Source organism: Puma concolor, chromosome A1, assembly GCF_028749965.1.
Source record: "Puma concolor isolate L17-30 chromosome A1, mPumCon1.1.hap2, whole genome shotgun sequence".
Classification (NCBI taxonomy): Eukaryota; Metazoa; Chordata; class Mammalia; order Carnivora; family Felidae; genus Puma; species Puma concolor.
In genome coordinates this window covers 215,420,518-215,445,478 of record NC_141667.1, presented here as the reverse complement: position 1 = coordinate 215,445,478, position 24,961 = coordinate 215,420,518, and the positions used below count along the sequence as shown (strand labels likewise).

The 24,961-nt window shown below is 38.7% G+C and overlaps 2 protein-coding genes across 10 annotated transcripts in view; one reads left to right on the top strand and one right to left on the bottom strand.

The window, feature by feature from the left end:
- Positions 1–880: 880 nt before the first annotated feature.
- On the bottom strand, positions 881–15,123 carry LACC1 (laccase domain multifunctional purine nucleosidase 1). Of its 6 annotated transcripts, none has more exons than XM_086711698.1 (7): positions 14,987–15,123; positions 13,258–13,870; positions 12,432–12,610; positions 11,526–11,691; positions 8,293–8,518; positions 6,515–6,675; positions 881–5,290 (listed from the first exon to the last, which is right to left on the bottom strand). In XM_086711698.1, exons 2-6 carry the CDS (start codon positions 13,814–13,816, stop codon positions 6,516–6,518), a joined length of 1,290 nt encoding a protein of 429 aa, XP_086567824.1. In that variant the 5' UTR covers positions 13,817–13,870; positions 14,987–15,123; the 3' UTR covers positions 881–5,290; position 6,515. The 6 variants fall into 6 exon arrangements, with proteins under 6 accessions (XP_086567824.1, XP_086567787.1, XP_086567814.1 ...); XM_086711661.1 differs by having other exon boundaries at positions 14,975–15,110; XM_086711688.1 differs by having other exon boundaries at positions 14,966–15,101.
- A 6-nt stretch (positions 15,124–15,129) lies between these two features.
- Positions 15,130–24,961, top strand: part of CCDC122 (coiled-coil domain containing 122) — a 55,432-nt gene continuing 45,600 nt past the window's right edge. The window contains exons 1-2 of one of the 4 annotated variants that reach the window (XM_025924951.2): positions 15,130–15,249; positions 24,849–24,938. In XM_025924951.2, coding sequence (XP_025780736.1) covers positions 24,893–24,938 — 46 coding nt within the window. In that variant the 5' untranslated portion in view covers positions 15,130–15,249; positions 24,849–24,892. Of the gene's footprint in view, positions 15,294–19,275; positions 20,764–22,459; positions 24,939–24,961 lie in introns of those variants that run through there. The other 3 variants (XM_086711724.1, XM_086711714.1, XR_015252979.1) reach the window with 3 other exon arrangements.

Sequence of the window (24,961 nt, the reverse complement as noted above, 5' to 3'; positions counted from 1 at the left end):
GGAAGAAGAGGTGAAGGAAAGGGAGACATTCAGAAACACTCCAAGATTTTTGGATGAACAACTTCATGAAAAATGGTTTCATTCTCTGAAATAGAACATCAGAGGGGAAAAAATTTGGAGGGGAAATGGTGAGTTAAGTTTGGAGGATATTGTTTTGAGGGGCCCATAGGATATGTCCAATAAGCAACACTATACCCAAGTCTGAATATGTACTTGAAAGTATAAAACTTAAAGAATTAGGTTACCTTATGTAGAGGAAACATCAATTATAAACACGAGGATGATGGGGTGGGATAAGAAAATAAACTCTAAAACACGTGCTTAAGGAAAGTAAAGGAATAGGGAAGTACTGATAATATGTAAATTGAAGCAATGTATAATGCAAAACTAAGAATTAAGAAAATGGAGGATGGGGCACCTAGGTGGTTCAGTTGGTTGAGGGTCCAGCTCTTGATTTTGGGTTGGGTCATGATCTCACGGTTTGTGAGATCAAGCCCCACATCTGGCTCTGTGCTGATGGAATGCAGCCTGCTTGGAATTCTCTTTCCCTCTCTCTTGCTCTCAAAATAAAGAGATAAACATTTAAAAAAAAAAAAAAAAGAGAAAAGAAAATGGAGGATATTAAAAACTCAAAACTCAATTGTCATGAACACATCTATTTTCCACAAATGTTTCTCATTAAATGAGTACTCTCTTTTTGTTGTTGTTAGAAAGGAATGTGACATTTTGAGCTAAAGAGTCTGCTGGAAGCTTTAATTATTTAATAAAATACAGTAACTGGACACCCCAGCCTTCTGAGAATTAAATAAAACAAAAAGCCTGCTCCAGATTTAGAAGGGACATAGTTTACCACAGGCACTTGGCACAAGGACACAGGAAATACGATGTAAGCATTTATTTCTCTAGAAAGAAAATCTATTTAAGGAGAGTATGAAAAGTTTGTCTCTACACAATTGATACGTGATCATCATGAGTCCAAACTAAATGTGTTAATCTGGAAAAAGTCGTAATGACAGACTCTATTTCCTTCACTAAGCAAATAGCTAGCATAGACTAACTCATTACTTGTAGCAGCCGCCCCATCTCTGATATCACAAGTTTAAAAACATTGCCTACAATGGAAACACATGTGCTCTAGACCACAGTTCACATAAACACATACAGTAAGCATATAAACTATGATTCCCATTCTTTACTGCACAAGTTACAAAAACTTTATAAAAAGAAATCCATAATTCCACTGCATCCAATATGTTGTGTGTGAATTTACATTATTTAGGGCAAACAGGCTATATATAATACATACACATTTCTTGCTTGCCATTTAGCACAAACACTCAGATACACACACACACACACACACACACACACACACAAACACATAGATAACTGAGCAGTGCTTTCTTGAAAGTGCTGGACTTCCATAGATTGGTGGCATCTAAGAGTTCACATAACAAATAGGATGTTGGGACACCGGGGTTGCTTAGTTGGTTGAGCGTCCGGCTTGTGATATGGCTCAGGTCATGATCCCAGGGTTGTGGGATCAAGCCCCATGTCAGACTGAGTGTGAACCCTGCTTAAGATTCTCTCTCTCTTTCTCTCCCTCTGCCCCTCTCCCCCGTTCTTGCTCTCTATTAAAAAAAAAAAGTAGGATGGATATATTGTAAGTATAACTTTAATACAACCAAGTAAAAACAATTATTAAATCTACTTTGAAATATAAAATGATATAATTCACATGTAATTGACATCTTATCCTCCAGCTTTTGAATCCATGGGTGTTATGTTTTTGTCATGTGTCATAGAATAAGCTTCTCTGAATTTCTCCCCCAAAATTCTACTTACAGAAAAGGAATTACTGGAGATTCTGTAGAAGTGAGATAGATCCAGGTAGGTGAGGGTTCCTAAATGCTTTTATAGACTTGAACTACAAGATGGTGCATATATAAAGTAAGAGCAATACATTCATTAACTTTAAAAGCACCTCTTTTTTTTTTTTTTTCTTTCCTGGTACAAATAAATACAGAGAGTAAGATTGGTTCAACTTTATACCAAGGAAAAGAGCAAAGCTACTTGTAGAAATACTGCCTCCTAGTGGAAAGATCACTTTTTCATTTGTTTTATAAAGCACTGGAGTACAGCACATTTATTTGGTCACTATATTACTATTCACAATTTAAAACTACAGTTAGACAAAGTTTAGTTTGATACTTAGTACCTCCAAAAAACCATGTCATGAACTCTCATCTGATTTACAAACGTGATTCCTCTTCTTAATAAAATGACAACCAGTATTTCATATGTGCAGTTAGTAGCAGAGCTTAGATTGAAAACTAAACTTATTAAAAATAAAAATCATCATTGTGGTTTTACCCTCAAAGTACCAGAAACCTATATATAAATGCTTGAGAGTGACAAAGATCTTATAGAAACAGTAAGACACAATTATTTAACAACCTAGTCATTCTGTGCCTGAGTTAATCAAAAGTTTTTCACTCAGTAAAACAGCAAGGAGACTTTTCATTAAATACTTTGTAACAGGGGCGCCTGGGTGGCGCAGTCGGTTAAGCGTCCGACTTCAGCCAGGTCACGATCTCGCGGTCCGTGAGTTCTAGCCCCGCGTCAGGCTCTGGGCTGATGGCTCAGAGCCTGGAGCCTGTTTCCGATTCTGTGTCTCCCTCTCTCTCTGCCCCTCCCCCGTTCATGCTCTGTCTCTCTCTGTCCCAAAAATAAATAAACGTTGAAAAAAAAATTAAAAAAAAAATACTTTGGAACAGATAATCCAAAGTCATAGTCAAATATAATTTTATTTTGTTTTAGAATATTTTGGTACATAAAGTGAAATATGGTCACCTAATCCTCTTGTAAATTTATAAACTTCAAACAAAATAATGCATAGCGAAGAACTGGAAAATGATCAACCTTTCTTAATGTGTGAAATTATTCTTAATCTTCATTGTTATCATTAAACAAAAGTATTTTTCCTGAGTTTGAAATTGTTGTCCTATGTTTAATGCCTTCCCTGAACTGGAAGAGACGAGGTATTTAAATTTTACACTGTCTTATGAGTTGCATAGAAGAATTCAACTGAACAAGGTATCAGGTTGTGACGACTTAACAACACATATCACAGTATTGCAATTGCTGGTTTATTGACTGCCACCTTTCAGTAGATATTAAACCTCCTAAAGGCTACAAGTGTATTTTTTTTTAACCTATCCTAGTACCTCAACAAAATTTTGACTGAATGTATGAATGGATGATATTAACAGAACGTTGAAAATAAAATTTTAACTTAGATAGCTTTGATTAACTGTAAAATCTAAAATGAGATCTGAAGTCCTAAGATGTGGGTTCAAGTCCTGCTTTATCACAAAGTATATGATTTTAAACCTCAATGAGACTTAAGTTTCCTCATCTGAATAAAAAGAATAACAACTGGCCTATGTATTTCAGAATAGCTGTCAAGATAAAATGAGGTTAATGTATATAAAAGCCCTTTGTAAATACCCAACAAATGTAATTTTCCATTATTCTACTACCTGTTCATATAAGACACATATGAATAAAATAAAAAAGTTGAAGATGCAATGAACTACTCACTTTAAAAATACACACCATATATACCATTTTGCCCCACGTACACATAGCTTGACTCCTCTCTTCAGCCTACAAATATATTTAAAACTCCTGATCAAAAGAAAAAAAATATCCCTTCCTTTGAGATACACAGCCCCCAGTGCTTTCTCTTCTCTAGTAAATACTATCAAAGAAGAGTGGACACCTACGCATCCTCTTTCGCGGTGTCCTGAAATCCGACTCTGCCACCATTGCCTATAGAACAGCTTCAATATGGTTAATCCACTGGTTTCTTCTCAGTTCTCATTTTATTCCATCTCTGAAAATTTCTTGTATGCTGTGTCTCATTCTGAGTTCCTCTCACATCCACACTGGCTTCTTTCTTCAAAATGGGAATACTCTGGTTTTCTTCCCTTATTTCTAATTATTAATCTTTTTTTTTAATGGTTCAGCTTCTTGGTTCTTCAAACCCAGGTGTTGTATGAAGTTTCACCCTCAAACCTCCTTTTCACTCATCCTGTAATTCTGCCTAGATGATTCAGTCTACTCCAATGGCCTCAGGCCTCATTTCTGCATAGCCAACTTCTAAAGCTCTATCTTTCTCCCAGCTCCCACCAATGTGACAGGGCTGTATTTCTAGTCATTGACCAAATATTTCCATCTGGATACACTTTAGTCTGCGTGTCAAACTCATTATCCTTCTCCCTTTTCCCAAACTTCTTTCTTCCTCTTGTTGCCACTCTTGGTAGTCAACCAAGCAGAAATCTTGGAGTCATCAATGACTTCCCCACTCTTCCTCACCTGTCCGCTTCATTATCTATTAAGAGGATCTACTGATTCTATATCTGAAACGTCTCGCCATCTATTCTCCTCCATCTTAATTTCCATGGTCTTCATTTAGGCTTCATTATTTCTTTTTTAAAGTATTTTGCCTCTTAACTAATTCTCTCTGGCATGGTCTCTTGCAATTTAAATCCATCCTGTTACAGATGTCGAGAAAATAAAAACACTCCCCTACTTTTTATGCCTACTCTTTAACTGAAAAATCAACTCTAAACTCTCTGATATGGCATGTGAGACCTTAACTAATCTCTTTCCAACCTGTTTTTCCAGTAACTCCTGCCTACACACTTCTCTCTCTAGAACATGTTACACACTCAATTTCATGCCCTAGTTCATGGTGTTCCCTCTACCTGTTATGGTTGTTCTTCATTTGTCAAAAGCCTGTACATCTTTTGGGCCCATGTGATATATCATTTTCTATATAGCACTTTCCCTATCCTGCCTTCCAGAGAGAATTAATCCTCTCTTCTTCAGTACTCTTCCACGGCTATCAAAATTAAATTTAAGTATTATAAGTGTTTATCTCCTCCATTGCATTAGACTCAAGGGGAAAAATTATTACTTATTTTGACTCACCTATGCTTCACCAATGCCTGACAAAGAGGGTACCCAATAAATACTGAAATGAACAGACCTATTCCTGATTCATGCAACACAGAAAATAGACCACACTTTACGAATAATCCTCATCTAGATTTTGTTAGAATCAATAAAAATCATTTGGTTTTGGATAATAGTGAAAAATATACCTAAGATGAATTATCCATTATAATCCTTTTGGTTTTAAGTAAATCAAACAGCTAAATTTGTCTCTTGTCGTTGGTTTAGGAGGAGGCAGGAAACAGTTGTGTAAAAATCCAGTCAATATCTGTAAAAATACATTGAAATCAAATAAGAGACCCTTACTAATGCTATTATAATATCAAGGTAAAAATCACTAAGTATGCTAAAGTCTTTTGTATATTAAAGAGTTAAAGACATTGTGAAGATTAAAAATAATATTAATTCAGTTAAAAGTAAACTTAAGGAAAATTAGATATGTGCTAAAGGGTCAGCACTAAATCGCTGTCATGAAATATTTTTTTATAACTCTGAGAAAAGTATCTGAAATAAATACTAACTTAATGAAATTATACTCTGTCTCGCTCTGTGACTATAGATCAGGTATCAGCAAATTATAGCCTGTGGGCTAAACCTGCCTGGTGCCTCACCTGTTTTTTTTCATAAAGACAGTTTTATTGAAATACAGTCGTACTCTTTTGTTTCTGTGTCTTTCCTGTCTGCTTTTGCTGTACAATGGCAAAGCTGAGTAGAGACAGAGACTGCACATACTACAAAGTCTATTTATTATTTATCCTTTAAAGAAAACTAGCGGGGCGCCTGGGTGGCGCAGTCGGTTAAGCGTCCGACTTCAGCCAGGTCACGATCTCGCGGTCCGTGAGTTCGAGCCCCACGTCAGGCTCTGGGCTGATGGCTCGGAGCCTGGAGCCTGTTTCCGATTCTGTGTCTCCCTCTCTCTCTGCCCCTCCCCCGTTCATGCTCTGTCTCTCTCTGTCCCAAAAATAAATAAACGTTGAAAAAAAAAATTTTTAAAGAAAACTAGCAAATTCCTGCTATAATCAGTTGGAAATCTAGCTGAAAACCAAGTCAGTTTGTGTATGTGAGGATTTTTTATTATTCTAGAATTTAGAATCTTTATGCACAGATTTCTTCTCAAAAATCAAAAGAATAAAAAAAAGAAAGGTACGAGGATGTTATGATATGAAGTATACTGATATGAAGTACAAAGAAGATAAATGGTATTCATACCGGATTTTTTAAAAAGAATAAATGATTTAATTTTATACTTATATGCTAGACTGATTATTCTTCATTAACTAGGAAAAGGAGTGGCTATTCTTTATATTATAGCATGTCACTAAAAATTAACTTTTCTACCTCTATTGCTTCAATAAAAAGTAGAAACTTAATTCTTCCTACAAGAATAAAGGGGTAAAGTTAAATATGATTAATTATTTTTAAAAATGAGGGGAGGGAAAGGTGGAAAGAGGAAGAAGGAGAGAAGGGAAAGACGAGAGAGAACCTACTGTACCTCATTCTCTAATTGATATGAAGCCAATCTGTGTACCAAAATTAAGGCCATCTCGGACGTGGGAAAAAAACTTGTCAGGATGGCAGGATGTACAGATGTTGAGATCTTGGTTCAGGTCCTGAATATTCTGTGGTAGAACTCCTCCCCGTTCTAGAAGAATCCTTGGGATAAAGATTTTTTAAAAGATAGCAAGAGTTTATTTCACCAATAGACAAAGCAGGAATGTGTGTGTGTGTGTGTGTGTGTGTATTGGATATTGGTATAAAAGAATTCTGGGAAAGATCTGCTTAAAACCAGGCAAGTTGATTTTCAGATACAAAACATGAACAAGTCCAGGAAATGATAGATTTTATCACCATTAATCACTTAAATTCATATATAAACTGTAAAACCTTCCATATTGTTCTGCAGACATGACCTGGGAATTTTATAATCAAAATCAAGTACTTATTCAGAAGAAACTTCTAAAGTTACCAGGGTATTGGCAGACAAGATTCATTTGATTCAGAACATGCTTTTTAGTCATTTGGCCCTCCCTTCTCCTGTCCTCCTCTTAACCAGATTTTTCACAGAGAAGTTGTTTCTTCATAAACACTTTATGATATGAAATATGACTATAAATTAGTGACACTAATTCCACAAGTCACATTTAAGAATCAATTTCAATCCTTTCTACTTATGTGCTAAGTGAAGCAGAATCTCAGCAAGGTTTTGTTGGCTGGAACAGAAACACAATTCAAATCAGACAATTTTCCTTTATAGGAATGATAATGGCTATTAACAGCAACACTTTGTAACTCAAAATTGTAAGGGGCCATAAAAACCTTGAAAGTGACTATGTGCTTATATTATCTAACATTTTTTCTAAGAAATATATTCCTCTAGTTATAGAATAAAATAATTTTAAAATATCAGCTTTCTGATAGTTTATTGTATTTAGGACATTTTAGCTGAGGAATGTCTATTAAGTACATGGCAACTTTTCTACATGAAGACTAAGTAGGTCTCTCAAAACTACATGGTAAATATATCCTCTTTCACTTTTAAATCAGTAAGAGGTACCAGACAGGAAAATTTCATTATTCAAACTTAAATGACAATGTATTTCATAATTAAAATAAGTTTTTATATATGTGTGTGTCAGCTACTTAAATACCTGCCACCTGAATTTTTCTTGGAGTTACTAATTGTCTAAAGTACTTTTCATTAAAAAAAAATTTTTTTTTTAACGTTTATTTATTTTTGAGACAGAGAGAGACAGAGCATGAACAGGGGAGGGGCAGAGAGAGAGGGAGACACAGAATCTGAAACAGGCTCCAGGCTCTGAGCTGTCAGCACAGAGCCCGACGCGGGGCTCGAACTCACGGACCATGAGATCATGACCTGAGCCGAAGTCGGCCGCTTAACCGACCAAGCCACCCAGGCGCCCCTAAAGTACTTTTCATTTTAGAAACAGGGGTAGCTGGGTGGTTCAGTCAGTTGAGCATCCGACTTGGGCTCAGGTCATGATCTCATGGTTTATGAGTTTGAGCCCCACACTGGGCTCACTACTCTCAGCACAGAAACCAATGTCCTCCTCTCTCTGGCCTTCCCCCGTTTGTGCATTCTGTCTCTCTCTCTCTCAAAAATAAATAAATATTTAAAAATAAAATAAAATAAAATAACACTGAGGCACTCATGCCATAGAGACTGTACATTAAAAAAAAAAAAAAGAGAGAGAGAGAAAGAAACAATAAGCAATAACCAAACTTGCAGTTCTGTAATGAAGTCAAACCTACCTAGTGGCTTTACGAATGTCAACATAGGGATTTGGTGAATCAAATAACCGTACACATTCAGGATCAAGATTATGAAATCCCTTTGCTGATTCCCTTGGCAGAGTAAAACAGCAAGGTCCTACTGAAGGTCCCAGTACAACAATAATGTCTTCCAAACTACAGCTGTATTCTGTGATCAGAGCATGCACTGTAGCCATAGCAACACCTAACAAAGTACCTCTCCAACCTGGTAAATAGGAAGAAAAAAAGATAAGGGAAGTTAAAATGTAACATTGCACCTTAATTTATATCTAACTTAAAAATGAACAGTTTGTGTATTTTTCAAAGTCCAGAAACAGCAAATAAATCACAAAATTAATTAAGCTAAATAATCAATTAACTAAAATACTGGTTTTTAAATAAGGTATGTTATGCAAAGCACCTGACATAGAAAACATATTTAATGGGAGGTCCCTTCCACTTAAAAATATTCTACAGCTTCAGTTTCCACTGGGATTATATATAACTTGTTAGTATTCTCTCTCCTTCACTTTTTTCAAATTTTTTTAAATTGTGGGAAAAAATATGTAAAATAAAATTTACCATTTTAACTCTTTTTAAGTGTATACTTCAGTAGTGTTAAATACGTTCATCTTGCAAAACTGAAACTCTATACCCATTAAATAACAACTCCCCCTCACCACTTTCCCCTCGCCCTGGTACCCACCATTCTACTTTCTGTTTCTATGAATTTGCCGACTATAGATAAGCCATGTAAGTGGAATCTTAAAAGTGTCTCTTTGTGACTGACTTATTACACTTAGCATAATGTCCTCAAACCCCTCATTCAGGTGTCAGGATTTCCTTCCTTTTTAATGCTAAATAATATTCCATTGTCTGTATATATCACATTGTGTTTATCTATTCATCCATCTGTGGACTCTTGGATTGCTTCCACCTCTTTGCCATTGTGAATCATTCTGCCATGAGTATGGGTGTGCAAGTATCTTGTCAAGGTCCTGCTTTCAATTCTTTTGGATATACCCAGAAGTACTGGATACCAGGACTTCTACCTAGAAGTAGAATTGCTGGATCATATGGTAATTCTATTTAAAAATTTCTGAGGAACCATCATATTATTTTCTATAGCAGCTGCACCATTTTACATTCCCACTATTCCCACCAATAGTACATCAGGGTTCCAGTTTCTCCACATCCTTACCAAAACTTGTTATTTTCGTTTGTTTTTAATATTAGCTTTCCTAATGAGTGTGAGGTGGTATCTCATCGTAGTTTTGATTTGCATTTCCCTAATTATTAGTGACAGTAAGCATATTTCACATGCTTGTTGGCCATTTGCTTATCATATTTGGAGAAATGTCTAGTCAAGTCCTTTGCCTATTTTTCTGGGTTGTTTTTTTGTTGTTGAATTATAGGAGTTCTTTATACATTCTGGACATGAATCCCTTTTCGGATATGTGAATTGCAAATATTTTCTCCCATTCTATGGGTTGCCTTTTAACTGTGTTGATGCTCAGTTTGTAATTCTGATGAAATCCAATTTATCTATTTATACTTCTGTTCCTTGTGCTTTCGGTATCACATCTATAAAACCACTGCCTCATCCAAGTTCATAAGGATTTACACTGTTTTCTTTGATGAATTTTATAGATTTAGGTCTTACATGTAGGTCTTTAACCCAATTTGAGTTAATTTTTATATATGATGTGAGATAAGGGTCTAATATCCTTCTTTTCTAGGTGAATATCCAGTTTTCTCAGCACTATTTGTTGAAAAGACTATCCTTTCCCCATTGTATAGTCTAGGCACCTTGTTAAAAATCTTTTGACCATATGCAAGGGTTTATTTCTGGGACCTCTGTTCTGTTCCATTGGTCGATATGTCTGTCTTCTGCCAGTACCATACTGTTTTGATTACTGTGGCTTTATAATAAGTTTTGAAATCAGAGAGTGTCAGACCTCTGACTTTGTTCAAGAGTGTTTCATTTTGACAGCTTTAATCTTTGATATTTAAAAATAATGTTCCAGGGCGCCTGGATGGCGCAGTCGGTTAAGCGTCCGACTTCAGCCAGGTCACGATCTCACGGTCCGTGAGTTCGAGCCCCGCGTCAGGCTCTGGGCTGATGGTTCGGAGCCTGGAGCCTGTTTCCAATTCTGTGTCTCCCTCTATCTCTGCCCCTCCCCCCGTTCATGCTCTGTCTCTCTCTGTCCCCAAAAAAATAAACGTTGAAAAAAAAAATTTAATAAAAATAATGTTCCAAAACCTAAGAAGTAACAAATAAGATTTTTTTACATCCAGGAACTAAGACTCAAACGTTAAATAACATTTTGATAATGGCAAATCAAAATTTGACTTCTAGTCATCCAATCCCATAACTCTAGCTAGATCAAAAGAAAAATATGCCATTTTCTTATTTATCTTTTGTCTAAAAAGCAAAGTAGTCCTAGATTTACAAGCAGAAGGAAATCTGAAAGATCATCCCTTATTTCACATAGAGTAGTAACCACAGGATAATTTAAATAGCATTTTAAAATACCTTTAGAAAACAAAATTCCATAACCTTAACACAGCATCTAAAAATCCTTTGTTCTTATCTTTAGATAATAAAGGCCCTAGACTATAACGTATTAAACTAAACGACTTTTTCCAAACATATCTTGCTTTTTCTTACCTCCATACCTTTTACACATGCTGTTGTACCTCCCCCTTCATGAATACCTTTCTGCAACATGCTTAACCTTCCTATTCCCCATTGACCGGACTTCAAGGGTTCTCAACCAGAGGCAGTACCACTCCCTTTGGAATGTTCTGAAAAGCCTTCATGCTTTCTTTTTGTTGCTGCTTTTCTTACAACAACTGGGGGGGGGGGGGGGGGGGCGGTGCTACTGGCATTAAGAATTTTGGAAGCCAAGCAAACTGCAATATAAGATTATCTTGCCCAAAATGTTAACATTTTGGCACCCCTGCTGAGAAACATTGGTACCTAATCAGGTCTTGCAAATTCCTCAGAAATCAGCCTGGTTACTGCTTCCTTTGGGAATTCTACTCTGATTCATATAATTTGACTTAGGTACTGCCCCCACCTGCTCCTATAATAAGAGTATGCTGGTTCTACCCCTTTATACTTAATACCATGTAATTAACTGTCTTGTAATGCACACCGTAAAGAAATTATAATTTTGCCTATACTACAAAATTGGTAAAACTTTAAATGCTTCATTAAGGATACTTACCAGAGTGAGCAACCCCACATGCTTTTTTGACAGGATCAGCAAAAACTATTGGTATACAGTCAGCACCAAGAGCTGCTATTGTGACTCCCCTCTGATTTGTGGTGATTCCATCGTAAGATTCAGGCTCCTTCCTTCCCATAATCCAGACGTCATTGGCATGATCAGTCTAATACCAAAGATGTGTGATAAAAATATTTTGAAAGGAGGATTTCTCATACCATAAGCTTTTCTGAAAATACTCTTTTTGTGTACAAAATTAAACAATCAGTTTAATATTACCAGCAAGCATTAAGTATATCACTTCTGTATGTGGTAAAATACCAAATTTACTTATCACTTAACTTTTGGTATTATAATCTCTGCATATTTTAGTCAAAGGAAAACACACTTTAACACTTAAAAATTTAATACTGTACATCACAAACATCTCCTACTAGAGATGAGTAAATCTCTACTTGCAGCACTTTCCAAAGAGTATTATTTAAGGAAAGAAGTTAATTACCAAATCAATGGTATTTTTACTTTTCCTGATTCAAATAAACCTAGCATTCTGTAAGGAACAAGGCATCCATTGTGACCCTAGTTCCTCCTAATGTTGATTTAGAAAATAATAGCCCTTTTCTCCCATCATTCTGGAATCTTCCTTCTGAATCAAAAAGGGCAGTGATACCATACCCTGAGAGTTAAAAGAACTTTTAGACATGAGTAGCTTCAGGTGAAATCTATCACAGAACTGATATTTAAGCTATAGAGTACAGATCTAAGAAAAACAACCATAAGCATTATCCTAACATTTTCAGTAAAACACCAGATGCAGAAGTTAAACAGCTTGATTAAAGTCCATGAAGTCATTAGCAGAGTTAAGAATATACTTTGCATCTTCTAAAACACGAAACAAAACTTTACCTTTATTTGGTAAAATTTCTCCACATCAAATCCTGCAGCATTCCCCAACCTACGCAGATTTTCTTGGACAACAACCTTGGGATCCCTCCGTTTGGAACTACTGAAGAGATTGAATGAGCTAAGAGTTGGTATGTAAGATATTCCACCTGTCCTTGTAGTAAATCCATGCAAGAATATATCTATCGAATAGAAGTAGTGAAGATTAAAAATATGCTATACAAAGACTATAGAGCATTACCAACCCAGTCTCACAGTAAGACTTTCCCTGATCACCTCAAGCTGCATGTTTTTCTGGCTTCCAATTTCTACAGCACTGTGTACCTCCATGTATTCTTGTTATACACGATTTGTGTTTGCTCTACCTTCCCCATGGGACTATTGCTTTTCAAAGGGTATCTTCTGTCCCATTTGTCTTTGGTATTCCTCATAGCATACAGCTCACAGTAAGTATCATTTAACCAAGAGTAAGATGGACTCTTAAATTTCATTCTTCTGTCTAAACGCCAATGACTTAAGGTTCCAGAATTTCTAAATAGGAGATGCTTAGGGTCATAAATCTCATTTTAAAGGAAGCCTGGGGGATTTGTCTTAAAGCTGAATTTGCACAAAGCAAATTTATTTATTTAGGGTGGCTCTGAAGGGACTGTCCCTCGACACTGCTGACACTACAAGGCCATCCCTGATACTCCCATGTTGCAGCTGATGCCAATGAGCTTATAAACCCTACAGTCTACAAAAGAGAGGAAGGGGAAAAAGGTGACCAGCCTCTAAAGAAAGACTGTTTTTTTTCATGTATACAGTAAGAACAACACAGTGTTTAATATACCTGAGATTAATGGAGATGTGATAATGGTTAATTCTCCTTTCAGAGCTGGCAGACTTCTCAAATATGTTTTTATTTCATTCTGGATTGCTTCTTGTTCTTGATCTGTGATCATGTTTATTTCAGTGGACTGTTTCACAAGACCTCCCCTCAAAGTCACCTGTAAATCTTCAAACTCAAAATTGTAAACGTTGGTGAAGAGTTGATCAATAAAAGCTTTCAGCAATGTCTTCCGGTGCTTGGGTACAATTACCTTAATGCTGCTCAAGTTTTTTTCATCAATTTTTTGTTTAATGGTATACAAAGAGGCAGCCATACTAGGATGGCTAACAGTCTCAAACTCTCTCAAGAGAGCTGATAATCCATTGCTTGCTTCCAATTCAAAGTTATGTTCCCCATCCCTTTCACAGCTGATGCTATTACAACACATTATGCAAAGAAACTTGGCCTTGGCAGCATGATGGTATCGGACAGCATTCAGTGTCTTCAGTAATACCTGGTGACTGTTTTTCTGAGAGTTAAATTTCAAACCAAAGAAATCAATCAACACTGCTTCTGCCATCCTTCAATAGGGTACGCAGCCCTTCAAACACTTCTGTGCCTCCTAAGAAATCACCTATAAAGAAAAATTAGCCTAAGAATGCAAAATTATATCAACCTTCTTATAGTTACAACAGAAATTTGTGCCTACATCAAAAAAAAAAAAAAAAAAAAAGGTTCACGGATCTAAAAATGTAGTAAAATAGTAAATCTAGACTTCTCCCATTAAAGCCAGTCCACTATCTGTCCTACGTGAACCATGAGAGGAGAACCATCTTTTAATTTGTTTTGTGAAAGTATTTGTACATCTTTTCAGCAGGACTACAGTTCCTGTGTGTGTGTGTGTGTGTTTGCACACAGCAAGTTTTAAGTAGGGAATTACTTGTTGACTTAGACGAAGCCTTGTTTTTTAATTACAGGGTGTCAGTTTATGTTATACACATCATTAATCTTGATGTGACTGGCATATTAGGTCACACCTCTTCATATGACACATTGGGGCCTTAAGTTCAACAGATTAAATGGAGCTGCACTAAAATTCACGCTTTTAAGGGGATAACAGCTGAGACGATCCAGGATTTACAAAGCACTCCAAGTAGGGCAATGGGCACAAAGACTACCACGATTTGGATCAGACGCGCTGCCTACCCTCTTGCTTACTCAGGGCCCAGGCCCCGCCCAGAGTGGATCTTCACCCCTCCAGCCCCAGCACTCCCACCCCAGGGCCTCCGCTTTCTCTTCAGGGGCCGCTCCCAACCTCCACTCCATACCGTACTGGGCTCCCGCTGAAGTTCACCTCGCCAGTTTTGAAAAACATTGAGAGAAGCTAGGAGGGTGATGGCCTCCTTCCCCTCTGCCTTGGGAAATGCCGCAAAAAGCGTCTGTCCCGGCCCGGTCCCACGCTCGGTCTCCACCTGCCCGAGCTCCACCACCGCCTCTTCCCCGCCCCTTTGGCACTTCCTGACATACGGACGTGCACCGTAGGCAGTTTTCCCCGTGCCGCCTGCCCACGCTCCGCTTAGACCTATACTCCCAGTCTGCTGCGAGCTCCGAAGCGCCCGGCATCCACCACCCCAGCCCGGAGCCAGGACGGAACCCGGAAGCCGCGAGCTGGGCACCTGGAATCCTAAGCCCCGCCCCGCGGCCCCGCCCACTGCGGCGCCCGCCCCACCTCACCCACCTCACTGCCTACCAGCCGCGGGGTGGCGTGCCGGTTTTGCGTGGACTCGACGGCCGGGGGGTTCCGCTGTTGCAGAGGCCCGGGCCGGCCAGGCCGGCGAGCGGCACGGAGGCACGAGCGAGTTCGAGGGAGAGGGCTAGGCACCAAGCGGCCACGGCGGGCCGAGCCCCGGCGCGGGGAAAGTCCGGGAAGAGCCGAGAGCCGGCCCCCGCGGCCACCTCAGTAGTTCCGGGTCAGCGCGGCCCGTCGAGGCCGTCCTCCGCCGCCCTGTCTAGGCAAGAGAAACAGGAACCGGGGCCCTTTGGCCGGAGCCAGGCGGGTCAGCGGGCGGGGGCCAGGGCGGCGGGCCGTGAGGGGGAGCGGGCGGGCAGCCAGACTGGGGGGCCCGTGCGAGGAGCTGGCCGGCGGGAGGCCGGACCCGTGAGGGGAGCGGGGCGGCTGGTCGATTTGAAGGCCCGTGAGGGGAGCGGGGCGGCGGGGAGGAGGAGGGTCCGCGAAGGGGCGGGCTGGCGGGCTGGCCCCTGTGCGGGGTAAGGCGGGAGAACGTCGTGGGGAACCAATCGCAGACGCCATTCTGTGAATGGATTCCGTCTCCGGGAGTGGGCTTCCCCAAATCGGCACTCCCATCCCGCCCAAGAAGTCCCGGACCAGCTGTGTGAGCCAGAGTTTTGGTTTCATTCCTAGAGCCCAACCCTGAAAACCTCCTATGGTTCAAGTAATAGGCCTTCTTGGGGCGGGGATTTGGTTTGTTGTTCTTGCTGTTTTTTTTTTTTTTTTTATGTTTGTTTATTTTTTAGAGACAATGTGCCAGCAGGGGAGGGACAGAAGGGGGGTGGGGCGGAACAGGATCCAAGGCGGGCTCTGGGCTAACAGCGGAGGGCATGATCTGGGCTGGAACTCACCAACCCGGAGAGCAAGACCTGAGCCAAGGTCAGATGCTTATCCCACGGAGCCACCCAGGCGGCCGCTTGCTGTTGTTTTTTACAGTGTGTTGTTTGTTCCCGGAAACAACTTGGTTGAACCTTCCTTTGCCTTTTTGCTGATTCCGCCTTACTTGCTGACGGGACCAAAACTCCATACAGCCCCTTGTACTGACTTTTTTGTATGCCCGTTTAAAAATATGAGCCCCTAGTAGAACATTAGAAGGCAGTGACTCTTAGAAATGTAATAAATTAGCATCCCTTATCTAACCTCGAAGAGGGTAACAATCATTTAAAAATATTGAACAGCTGCTACATGGAAGGCAGATGCTATGGTAAAGGGAGAGTCAATCCGACCTTCACGGAGTAGGAGAAAGGGTGCTTCCTGTGGAACTGGTTATGATGGAAGGAGAGGTCCCTTTTGTCTTCATTGTTGCTTAGATGATAAATGCTGAAGAAATTTAACCTGAAAGAGAGAGCCTTACATATCTGGGAGTTTAGAAGAGCATTTGGAAGTGGGCAAGTGCCTCCATTCTATTTAACTAGGTGATGGGATCACCAGCCCAGAACAGGAACTTGCTGTTTAGTATCCCTGGCAGGTGTTCTGTCCAAATTTGTATTTTCATGATTTTTGTTGGACATTTGTTAAAAACCCTGAGTGGTAGATGGTACACTTGATCAGAAGGTGCACTCTGCTCTCTGAGTTTTATGTTAAGTGTTACCTTAAGTAAAATAGAAATCTTTGAGTTACAAAGCTGGTTTAAAACGTTTATCCCTGTTTTTATAGACAATGGTGGGAATTCATTTTCTTTTCCTGAAACAGTAGTGGCAGTCAAAAGTTTAAAAATATTTCAGGGGCGTGTGGGTGGCTCAGTCGGTTAAGCAGCCGACTAGGGCTCAGGTCATGATCTCCCCCTTGGAAGGTTGGAGAGTCGAGTTCCCTGCATCAGGCTCTGTGCTGACAACTCAGAGCCTGGAGCCTGCTTCAGATTCTGTGTCTCCCTCTCTCTCTCCGCCCCTCCCCTGCTCGTGCTCTGTTTCTCTCTCAAAAATAAATAAACGTTAAAAAAATTTTTTTAATGTTTCAAAATAGGGAAGCTACCAGGAAAGAGAGAGTTTGTCATCTTGTATTTACATACTATTTCCTTTCACCAGTTGTTCCTAGACTACTATCTAGCCTCATCTCCTAACTCTCTTCCTTCATCCCGGTTTACCCCACTCGGGTGGTTCTTAATCCTGGCTGCACCTCAGAACTACAAGTAGAACCTACAAAAAAAAAAAATAAATAAATCTAGGGACTCCACTCCATATACATTTAAATCAGAATCTCTGGGAGTCAAGTCTGGGCTTGTTTTTCCCTGCTATTTGTTTTCTTTTAATGTGTACAGATGATTCAGATGCATAATTAGGTTTGAAAAAACAAATGCCTTATTCCCAAGCCATTTAAACTAAAGGCTGTTCCTTGGATGAACTACAAGATTTTTATCCTTTACATTTGCTATTCCTTTTACTTAGAACACGCTTCTCTTTTGACACTTATTTATTTGCTGCTTATTTAAGATCTTTAAAGCCAATCATAACTTTCCTTGAGTCCCCATCCCCTCACCAGACAGAATTAATTGCTTCTTCCTTAGCATTTTGTTCACACAGAAGAAGCCCTCTCATTGATGTACTCTGGACCCATAACCTACTAATAAATTGAAAAAGTCAATTAAACATTGAAGGTATTATTCATATTTTTTTATTTTTTAAATATTTTTAATATTTGTTTATTTTTGAGTGAGACAGAGAGTGGGCAGGGGAGGGGCAGAAAGAGAGAGAGAGAGGGAGACAGAGAATCCAAAACTGGCTCCAAGCCTTGAGCTGTTAGCACAGAGCCTGACTCAGGGCTTGAACCCATGAACCATGAGATCATGACCTAAGCCGAAGTCAGATACTCAACCTACTGAGCCACTTAGGTGCTCTGAAGTGTAAACTTTATAAGAATGAACTTGATAGTATATGACTTTTCTCTAAATAAAGCTTTTTTAAAAAGTTTATTTATTTTGAGAGAGAGAGAGAGAGACAAAGAGCACATGCAAGTGGGGGAGGGGCAGAGAAAGAGGGAGACCAACAATCCCAAGCAGGCTCCAAGCTGAGTTCAATGTGGGGCTCTAACTCACTAATCCTGAGATCCCCACCTGAGCTACATGATCTGAGATGAAGTTGGATACTTAACCCACTGAACCACCCAGGCACCCCAAAGCTATTTTTTGTTTGTTTGTTTGTTTTTTGTTTTTGTTTTATGTGTTTTGGTCAGTTTAACCCGAGAGTCGTGATAGAAATATAACATAAATATCTTAAACATTTTGTTTTAGCCTAAAACAACTATATGCTCATTTGCCAAACTGAGAAAGCCATGGCGTTTTCTTTGAACAAGTTCTGCTGATTGGAGTTTTGTGTTGCATTTCTTTCATAAACTACACCTCTAAACCATCAGCAAAGATTTCCTAGGATTTTATTCCTTTAAGAGGAAAATAAAGGCACTTGCAGAGCTATCTGAGTGCAGATTTCTCCTTTATAATCTTTTATTGTGATCTCACACATTCAAACAACTCACAGTTTGGGGGTCTTTCCAGAATATTAAACATTAGATTTTAAAGAAACAATGAAATTTATTTCCACACTATTTCATCGCTTTACATATTACTAAATTATGAAAGCAGAATAACAAGTACAACTGGCATAAACAGGTTTGGGAACAAACACAGGTAACTCACTGTCAGATTGTACTGATAGGAGCAGAAGTAGACAGATTCACGGGAGAGTAGTTTCCTAATCAGCATGATGTGGGAATTAGCAGTTTATGATTTATAAAGGAAATAGAATGAGTTAATTGGTTAGAGTTTTTAGTGTAAGTAGACTAAGAGAGCAACTACTATACCTCTACATTTTAATTATTTTACTGTGTGTCTATCGCCTTCATAGAGACGTAGAGCATTCTGAGGGCAGAGATAGTGCCTGGCTATTAAAGGAAACTTTGGGGGAATCCCTAAAAGTTCTTCTATCACCATATAGATCTTTAATCTTCTTATGAAAACAAATGAAATTCTGAAAAACGAACAGTTGTTTTTAAGACATTTACATTAATTCATGGGTCCCTCAAGAAAAGTAAATGTGGGGCGCCTGGGTGGCGCAGTCGGTTAAGCGTCCGACTTCAGCCAGGTCACGATCTCGCGGTCCGTGAGTTCGAGCCCCGCGTCGGGCTCTGGGCTGATGGCTCAGAGCCTGGAGCCTGTTTCCGATTCTGTGTCTCCCTCTCTCTCTGCCCCTCCCCTGTTCATGCTCTGTCTCTCTCTGTCCCAAAAATAAATAAACGTTGAAAAAAAAAATTAAAAAAAAAGTAAATGTAATATTGCACATTTCCTTGTTAAAAGCTTATATTAATTTCCTAAGGCTGCCATAACAAATTACCACAAACTGGATAGCTAAAAGCGACAAAAATGTATTCTCTCGTAGTTATGGAAGCAGAAGTCCCAAATCTAGGTGTTCTCATGACCATGTTTCTTTCAAAGTGTCTCATTTTCCTTGCCTCTTCAGCTTCTGGTAGCTCCAGGTGTTTCGTTCCTTGGCTTGGGGCTCCATGTCTTGAGCCTCCTATGGTCTTCTTAATGTGCATCTGAATCTCAAATCTCCCTCTACCTTTCTGCTGTAAGAACACTTGTGTGCAAATAATGGCCAACCATATGAGAACAGGCAAAGATTATTTGTTCAGAGTTTGCTATGGCAAGGAAGTCGGCCACCATCACTTGTGGGTTGGCAAAGTAGGAAAGCTTTATAGTGGAAAAAAAGGAAATCTTCAAGTATACCCTGATTAGAGGCAATTGGCATGGGGAAGCTGTAAGTGGGCTAACTAGAAGCAAGGCATCCTATGCGATTGGTTAAGTGTGCATATTTGGCTTTCTCTGATTGATCCCAAGATAGAAGTGGTGACAAAAATTAGGGAAGCTGTCAGTTATTCAGCAAACCAGCAAACACTGGTCTTTTGGGGCCAGTTGTTACAGAAGTTTTTGTTTGGCTTCTAGAATTGTTATTAGAGATAGTGGTCTGGCTTCCTACAAGCCTGGCTTATAGACAGCAGGATGGTTTCCTGGTCTGGTTACTGTAGGAAACAGGTTGGTTTCCTGAGTTGGTTGCTGCCAATTGTAGGTCAGAATTCTGTATTTATATATGGTCTGCCCACTGTTTGCATAGCCCATCTCTCACCTGTCATTGGATTTAGGGCTAATCCTAAATCCAGGATGATCTCATTTCAAGATCCTTAACTACAACTGCAAACACCATTTTTCCAAATTAGCACATTCACAGATTCTGGAGTTTGGAACATGGACATATAGGTGTGGGGGCACCATTCAACCTACAAGCTCCTCTTGGTTTAGAAATCATGCTTACTTGTACACAGAGTAAAAAAACAAAAAAACAAAAAAACCTTGCTTCTTACTGTCCTGAATGAAACACGTAGGTAGGCTGTGACTGGATTTCATCATACACCTATCATTTCTATTTGAAACAGTTGCCTAGCTATCCCTTAAAGCTTGGATTCAAGCTGCGGATCAATCTTTGTATGTTTACACTTTAAAACAAGACATCTTGGTAGTCCATTACTAGCGGAACATTCAGAGAAATCTCACCTTTTGTAGAAAGTTAGAAGCAGGGTGGTTAATGTATTAATGTTGCCTGTATTGTCTTTGATAGGAAGTTAAGGAACACTGCAAATCCTGGGTTTTTTTCTTTCTGTTTTCAGCATCCTGAAACCTTAATCACATTGCCTAGTCAAAGAAGAGAGTAATGACTACTCTTAGCAGATCCCAACACACTAGTATATAATAGGTATGAATACATTTTTAATGATCCAATTAATTAGTTCCTTTGGATGATGTTATAACTTCTCTTAAAAACATGTGATTGAAAAGACTTACACTCTTTTTTACCTGAAAAGTGTGTATTCTTACTTATTTGTGCAGTGGGTGACATTTTCCCCACTATTATCTTTATTTGTTAGAATTGAACCACCCAGATCTGAGTTCATCATGTTTATGACAAATAAAGACCATAATTTAAAATTTGCTCGATTCCAGGGAACTCTTTGACCTCATCTTTCCCCAGGTTAATTTTCTTTAGCTTTCCCAGCTAAATATCAGCTTTAGATATTAAACTCCCCCACCCACTTAGAAAGCAAAAATAGTTTCACACAAAAATTATGTTTCTGGTAATATTTTCTGTTTTCTGAAAAGTCGCTATTTTAAAAGGGTAGGATGAAATTATAAGCTACTTTAACTGCCTAGCTGTCACATGACAGCTTTCCCATTCAGAATGAAAACCGGTGCTTATGTGACATGGTTGCACATACACAATTACCTCCTCGTAGTGCTTCTAAGCCAAAAGCTCTCAAAAGCCCAGAGGAGTTTGACAGTCTTGCTTTATTTTGCTCATTAACTTGGAGGAGGTACCAGATGATGAGTTTCCAAAAGCTGGAACCATGGCCTTTTAAAAATATCCCAAGGGTCAAATAGAAGGGCTTGCCTCTTCAATGCAAAAGAGATAATGCACAAATTATGCTTATCACAGTGCTTTCATACATGTTAAGTGCCTAATAAATGTGAATTTGAATCCTAATTGTTTCAAATTCCATCCTTCCTACTTGTTGGATGTGTGACCTTTGGCTAATTTCTTAATTTCTCCAAGTCTTAGTTTACTCATCTATAAAATATAGGCAAAAATAATATCTAGCTTATAGGATTGTTCTGAGGGAAAATACAGATAATTCATGTAAAAGCACTTAGAACAATGTCAGTTACTTGTAAGTACTCAATGTTGATTATAGTTAATATAGAAAAATGATAGTTTAGTGTAGTATTTTTATTAACTTATTTTCTGTAAAGCTAATTTTTTAGTTGAAAGTATATTTTCTAAATGATTGTGTTTTATATGTAGTTTGAACATTTACTATCAAATACTGTAGTTTTTTTTTTTAAATCAGAGTCACTTAATTTGTCTTTATATTCCTCAAAATACCTTATATATTATATGTACCCACATATATGGTTTGAACGAAAGAGTAATTGAGGGGCACTTGGGTGGCTCAGTCTGTTGAGCCTCTGACTTCGGCTCAGGTCATGATCTCACGGTTCGTAAGTTCGAACCCCGCGTCGGGCTCCGTGCTGACAGCTCAGAGCCTGGAGCCTGCTTCGGATTCTGTGTTACTCTCTCTCTCTCTCTGCCCCTCCCCTACTCACACTCTGTCTTCTCTGTCTCTCAAAAATAAATAAATGTTGGGGCGCCTGGGTGGCGCAGTCGGTTAAGCGTCCGACTTCAGCCAGGTCACGATCTCGCGGTCCGCGAGTTCGAGCCCCGCGTCGGCTCTGGGCTGATGGCTCAGAGCCTGGAGCCTGTTTCCGATTCTGTGTCTCCCTCTCTCTCTCTGCCCCTCCCCCGTTCATGCTCTGTCTCTCTCTGTCCCAAAAATAAATAAATGTTGAAAAAAAAAAATTAAAAAAAAAAAATAATAAATAAATGTTAAAAAAAAAGAAAGTAATTGATACTGTCTAGTCTCTAAACTCTCGTTTTCATTGATTTAAATGATTGTAATGAATTATCAGTAGATGGCAGTAGTTTGTTTTCTTTTTTATCTTTTGTCCATTCTGCAATAGAGATCCAGAGAAAACTACAACTTTCCCAATTTTAAAGCATATATCCTTTCACAAATAGTTGGTTTAAATAAATGTCACCCAAGAGTTTTTCAATTTATGTTGCTTTAGAAATAGAGATCAAGAAGTACCAGTTATGTTATTTTTTATTATTATAAATCTAATGTTTTCCATTTTTTAAGATTTCTCCAACAAATTTTCAGGGAATACAAAAATGAGTAAGACACTGTATGTGTCTTCCTGGAGCTTATAGTCTAGTGGGGAAATATGTATAAAATGATGGAAATAATAAGAATAAAAATTGTAGGGGCGCCTGGGTGGCTCAGTTGGTTAAGCATCTGACTTCGGCTCACGTCATGATCTCACAGTCCGTGAGTTCCAGCCCTGCGTTGGGCTCTGTGCTGACAGCTCAGAGCCTGGAGCCTGCTTCAGATTCTGTGTCTCCCTCTCTCTGACCCTCCCCTGTTCATGCTGTCTCTCTCTGTCTCAAAAATAAATAAACATTAAAAAAATTTTTTTAAATAAAAATTGTTAAGTAGCAGGAATTTGCTAAATGTTGTCATGCATTATTGAGTCCTCACAATAATTCTAATGAAATAGGTATTACTATTGTTTCTGTTTTATAGATAAAGAATCAGGCCCAGGTTGGGCCTAATAAACTAGTAAGTGGTACAATCTGAATTCAAAGCTGGCTGTGTCTTACTTTATAACCTAAACTGTCATCACAGTATAACAGATATAGAAAAATTGCACCAGAAAGAGGGAGGGATTATATCTCCCCAAAAAGATCAAAAAAGACTTCTTAAAGAAGATGCCATCTGTGATGAAGTTGAAAGATTGGTTGTGATGTTGACATGGCAGGAACAGTATTTTAGGAGATTCTATCAGTAGAACAGGGTAAATTGGAATGAAGATAGACTACAAACAGACACCTAGAAAGTGCCAGGCACTGTTTCAGGTCTCTACCTTTGTGGACCTTATATTAGTAAAGGGAGATAGGAAGAAACAAATGTATATAAAATGTCAGTAGTGACAAATGCTATTAAGAAAAATGAGGCAGGGTCAGAAAATGGAGAATGAAGAAGGGGAGGTCATGTTTTAAAGAAGGTTATCAGGGAAGGCTTCTCTACTAAGATAGTATTTGGAAGTGCTAAGTAGTGAGTGAATCCTAATATAATTTAAAGAGGGAACCAACAGGTTTTGCTAAAAGAATTGCATACAGCATGTAAAAGAAAAGTCAAGATTCTGGCTTGTCCTTCGGGTAGATAATTGAGACAGAAGTCCTGGGCCACATATTTGGAGAGTATCTTAAGGGATTTCCCAAAGGGCCTATGAAACATCCACAATGAACTCTTATTTATGATTATCTTTAAGAAGTCTTGTTGAATTGCTGAGTGTTCTCTACTTTTTTATTTTATTGATTGATTGATTGATTGATTGATTGATTGGAGAGGGAGCTGCCATTTATTTAGCTTTGCTCCCTCCTGTTCTATACTTTTTTAGAGAACTCCTTACTAATGTCTCCAGGGTTTTGGGCCTAAACAGGAAAAACTTCATTTATTGAGATGGAGGAGACTGTGAAGGAGCAGGTTTAGTGGTGGTGGTAGAGTGAACAGAGAAATACATAGTTCAGTTTGGACTATATTAAATTGAAATGCCTATAAAAATCCAAGTGAAGATATCAGGTAGGCAATTTTGGTATGAGTCTGGAGGTCGAGAAGGATGTTCAGATTAGAGATATGAATAGGATAAAACCTGTAAGTGGGTTTTAAGGCTATGCAACTAGGTGACATTAGTTGAAGAGTGAGTATGGAGAAGATGCCTGAGGACTTAGCATTGGGACACTGACATAGATGGGAAAGCTGAAGAGGAACTAGCAAAGGAAACCCAAGACAAAGTCCATAATAATTACTCACTATATATGTCAGGTACTATGCTAAACATGCTACCTATATTACGTTAATTATTATGACAGCATTGTGAGGCTTTATAGATGAGGACCCTGATGGTCAAAGAAGTTAAGAAACTGTCCCAAGGTCATAACAGCTAAAAAGCAGGAGAACCAAGATTCAAATACAGTTCAGTTTTCCTCCAAAGCTTTTTCACTTAACCATTGTGTTTTAATTTTAGGAACTAATGATGAAATATCCTTGCCATCCCTTTGAGGTTTTTGACAATTAATTTGCTTTCAGGATCACCAGGATATATGACAGGAAAAAAAAAACAACAAAGAAAAGTGAGAAATTATCAATATTGATTATTTTATAGGCACAAAAAAAGGTGAATCAAAAAGGGGGAAGAGACACAGAAGAATGTCAGGCAACAAAGAAATGAAGAGTCAAGGAATTCCTGAAGAAGGTAATGAAGCAATCTTAAGAAAT

Excerpts from the sequence above, each read along its gene's own strand:
- LACC1 (XM_086711698.1), bottom strand. The coding sequence starts at position 13,816 with ATGGCAGAAGCAGTGTTGATTGATTTCTTTGGTTTGAAATTTAACTCT. Across the intron at positions 11,692-12,431 it reads AGAAATTTTACCAAATAAAG|ACTGATCATGCCAATGACGT; the intron begins GTAAAGTTTTGT and ends CTTTGGTATTAG. Across the intron at positions 8,519-11,525 it reads ATGTGGGGTTGCTCACTCTG|GTTGGAGAGGTACTTTGTTA; the intron begins GTAAGTATCCTT and ends CCTATTTACCAG.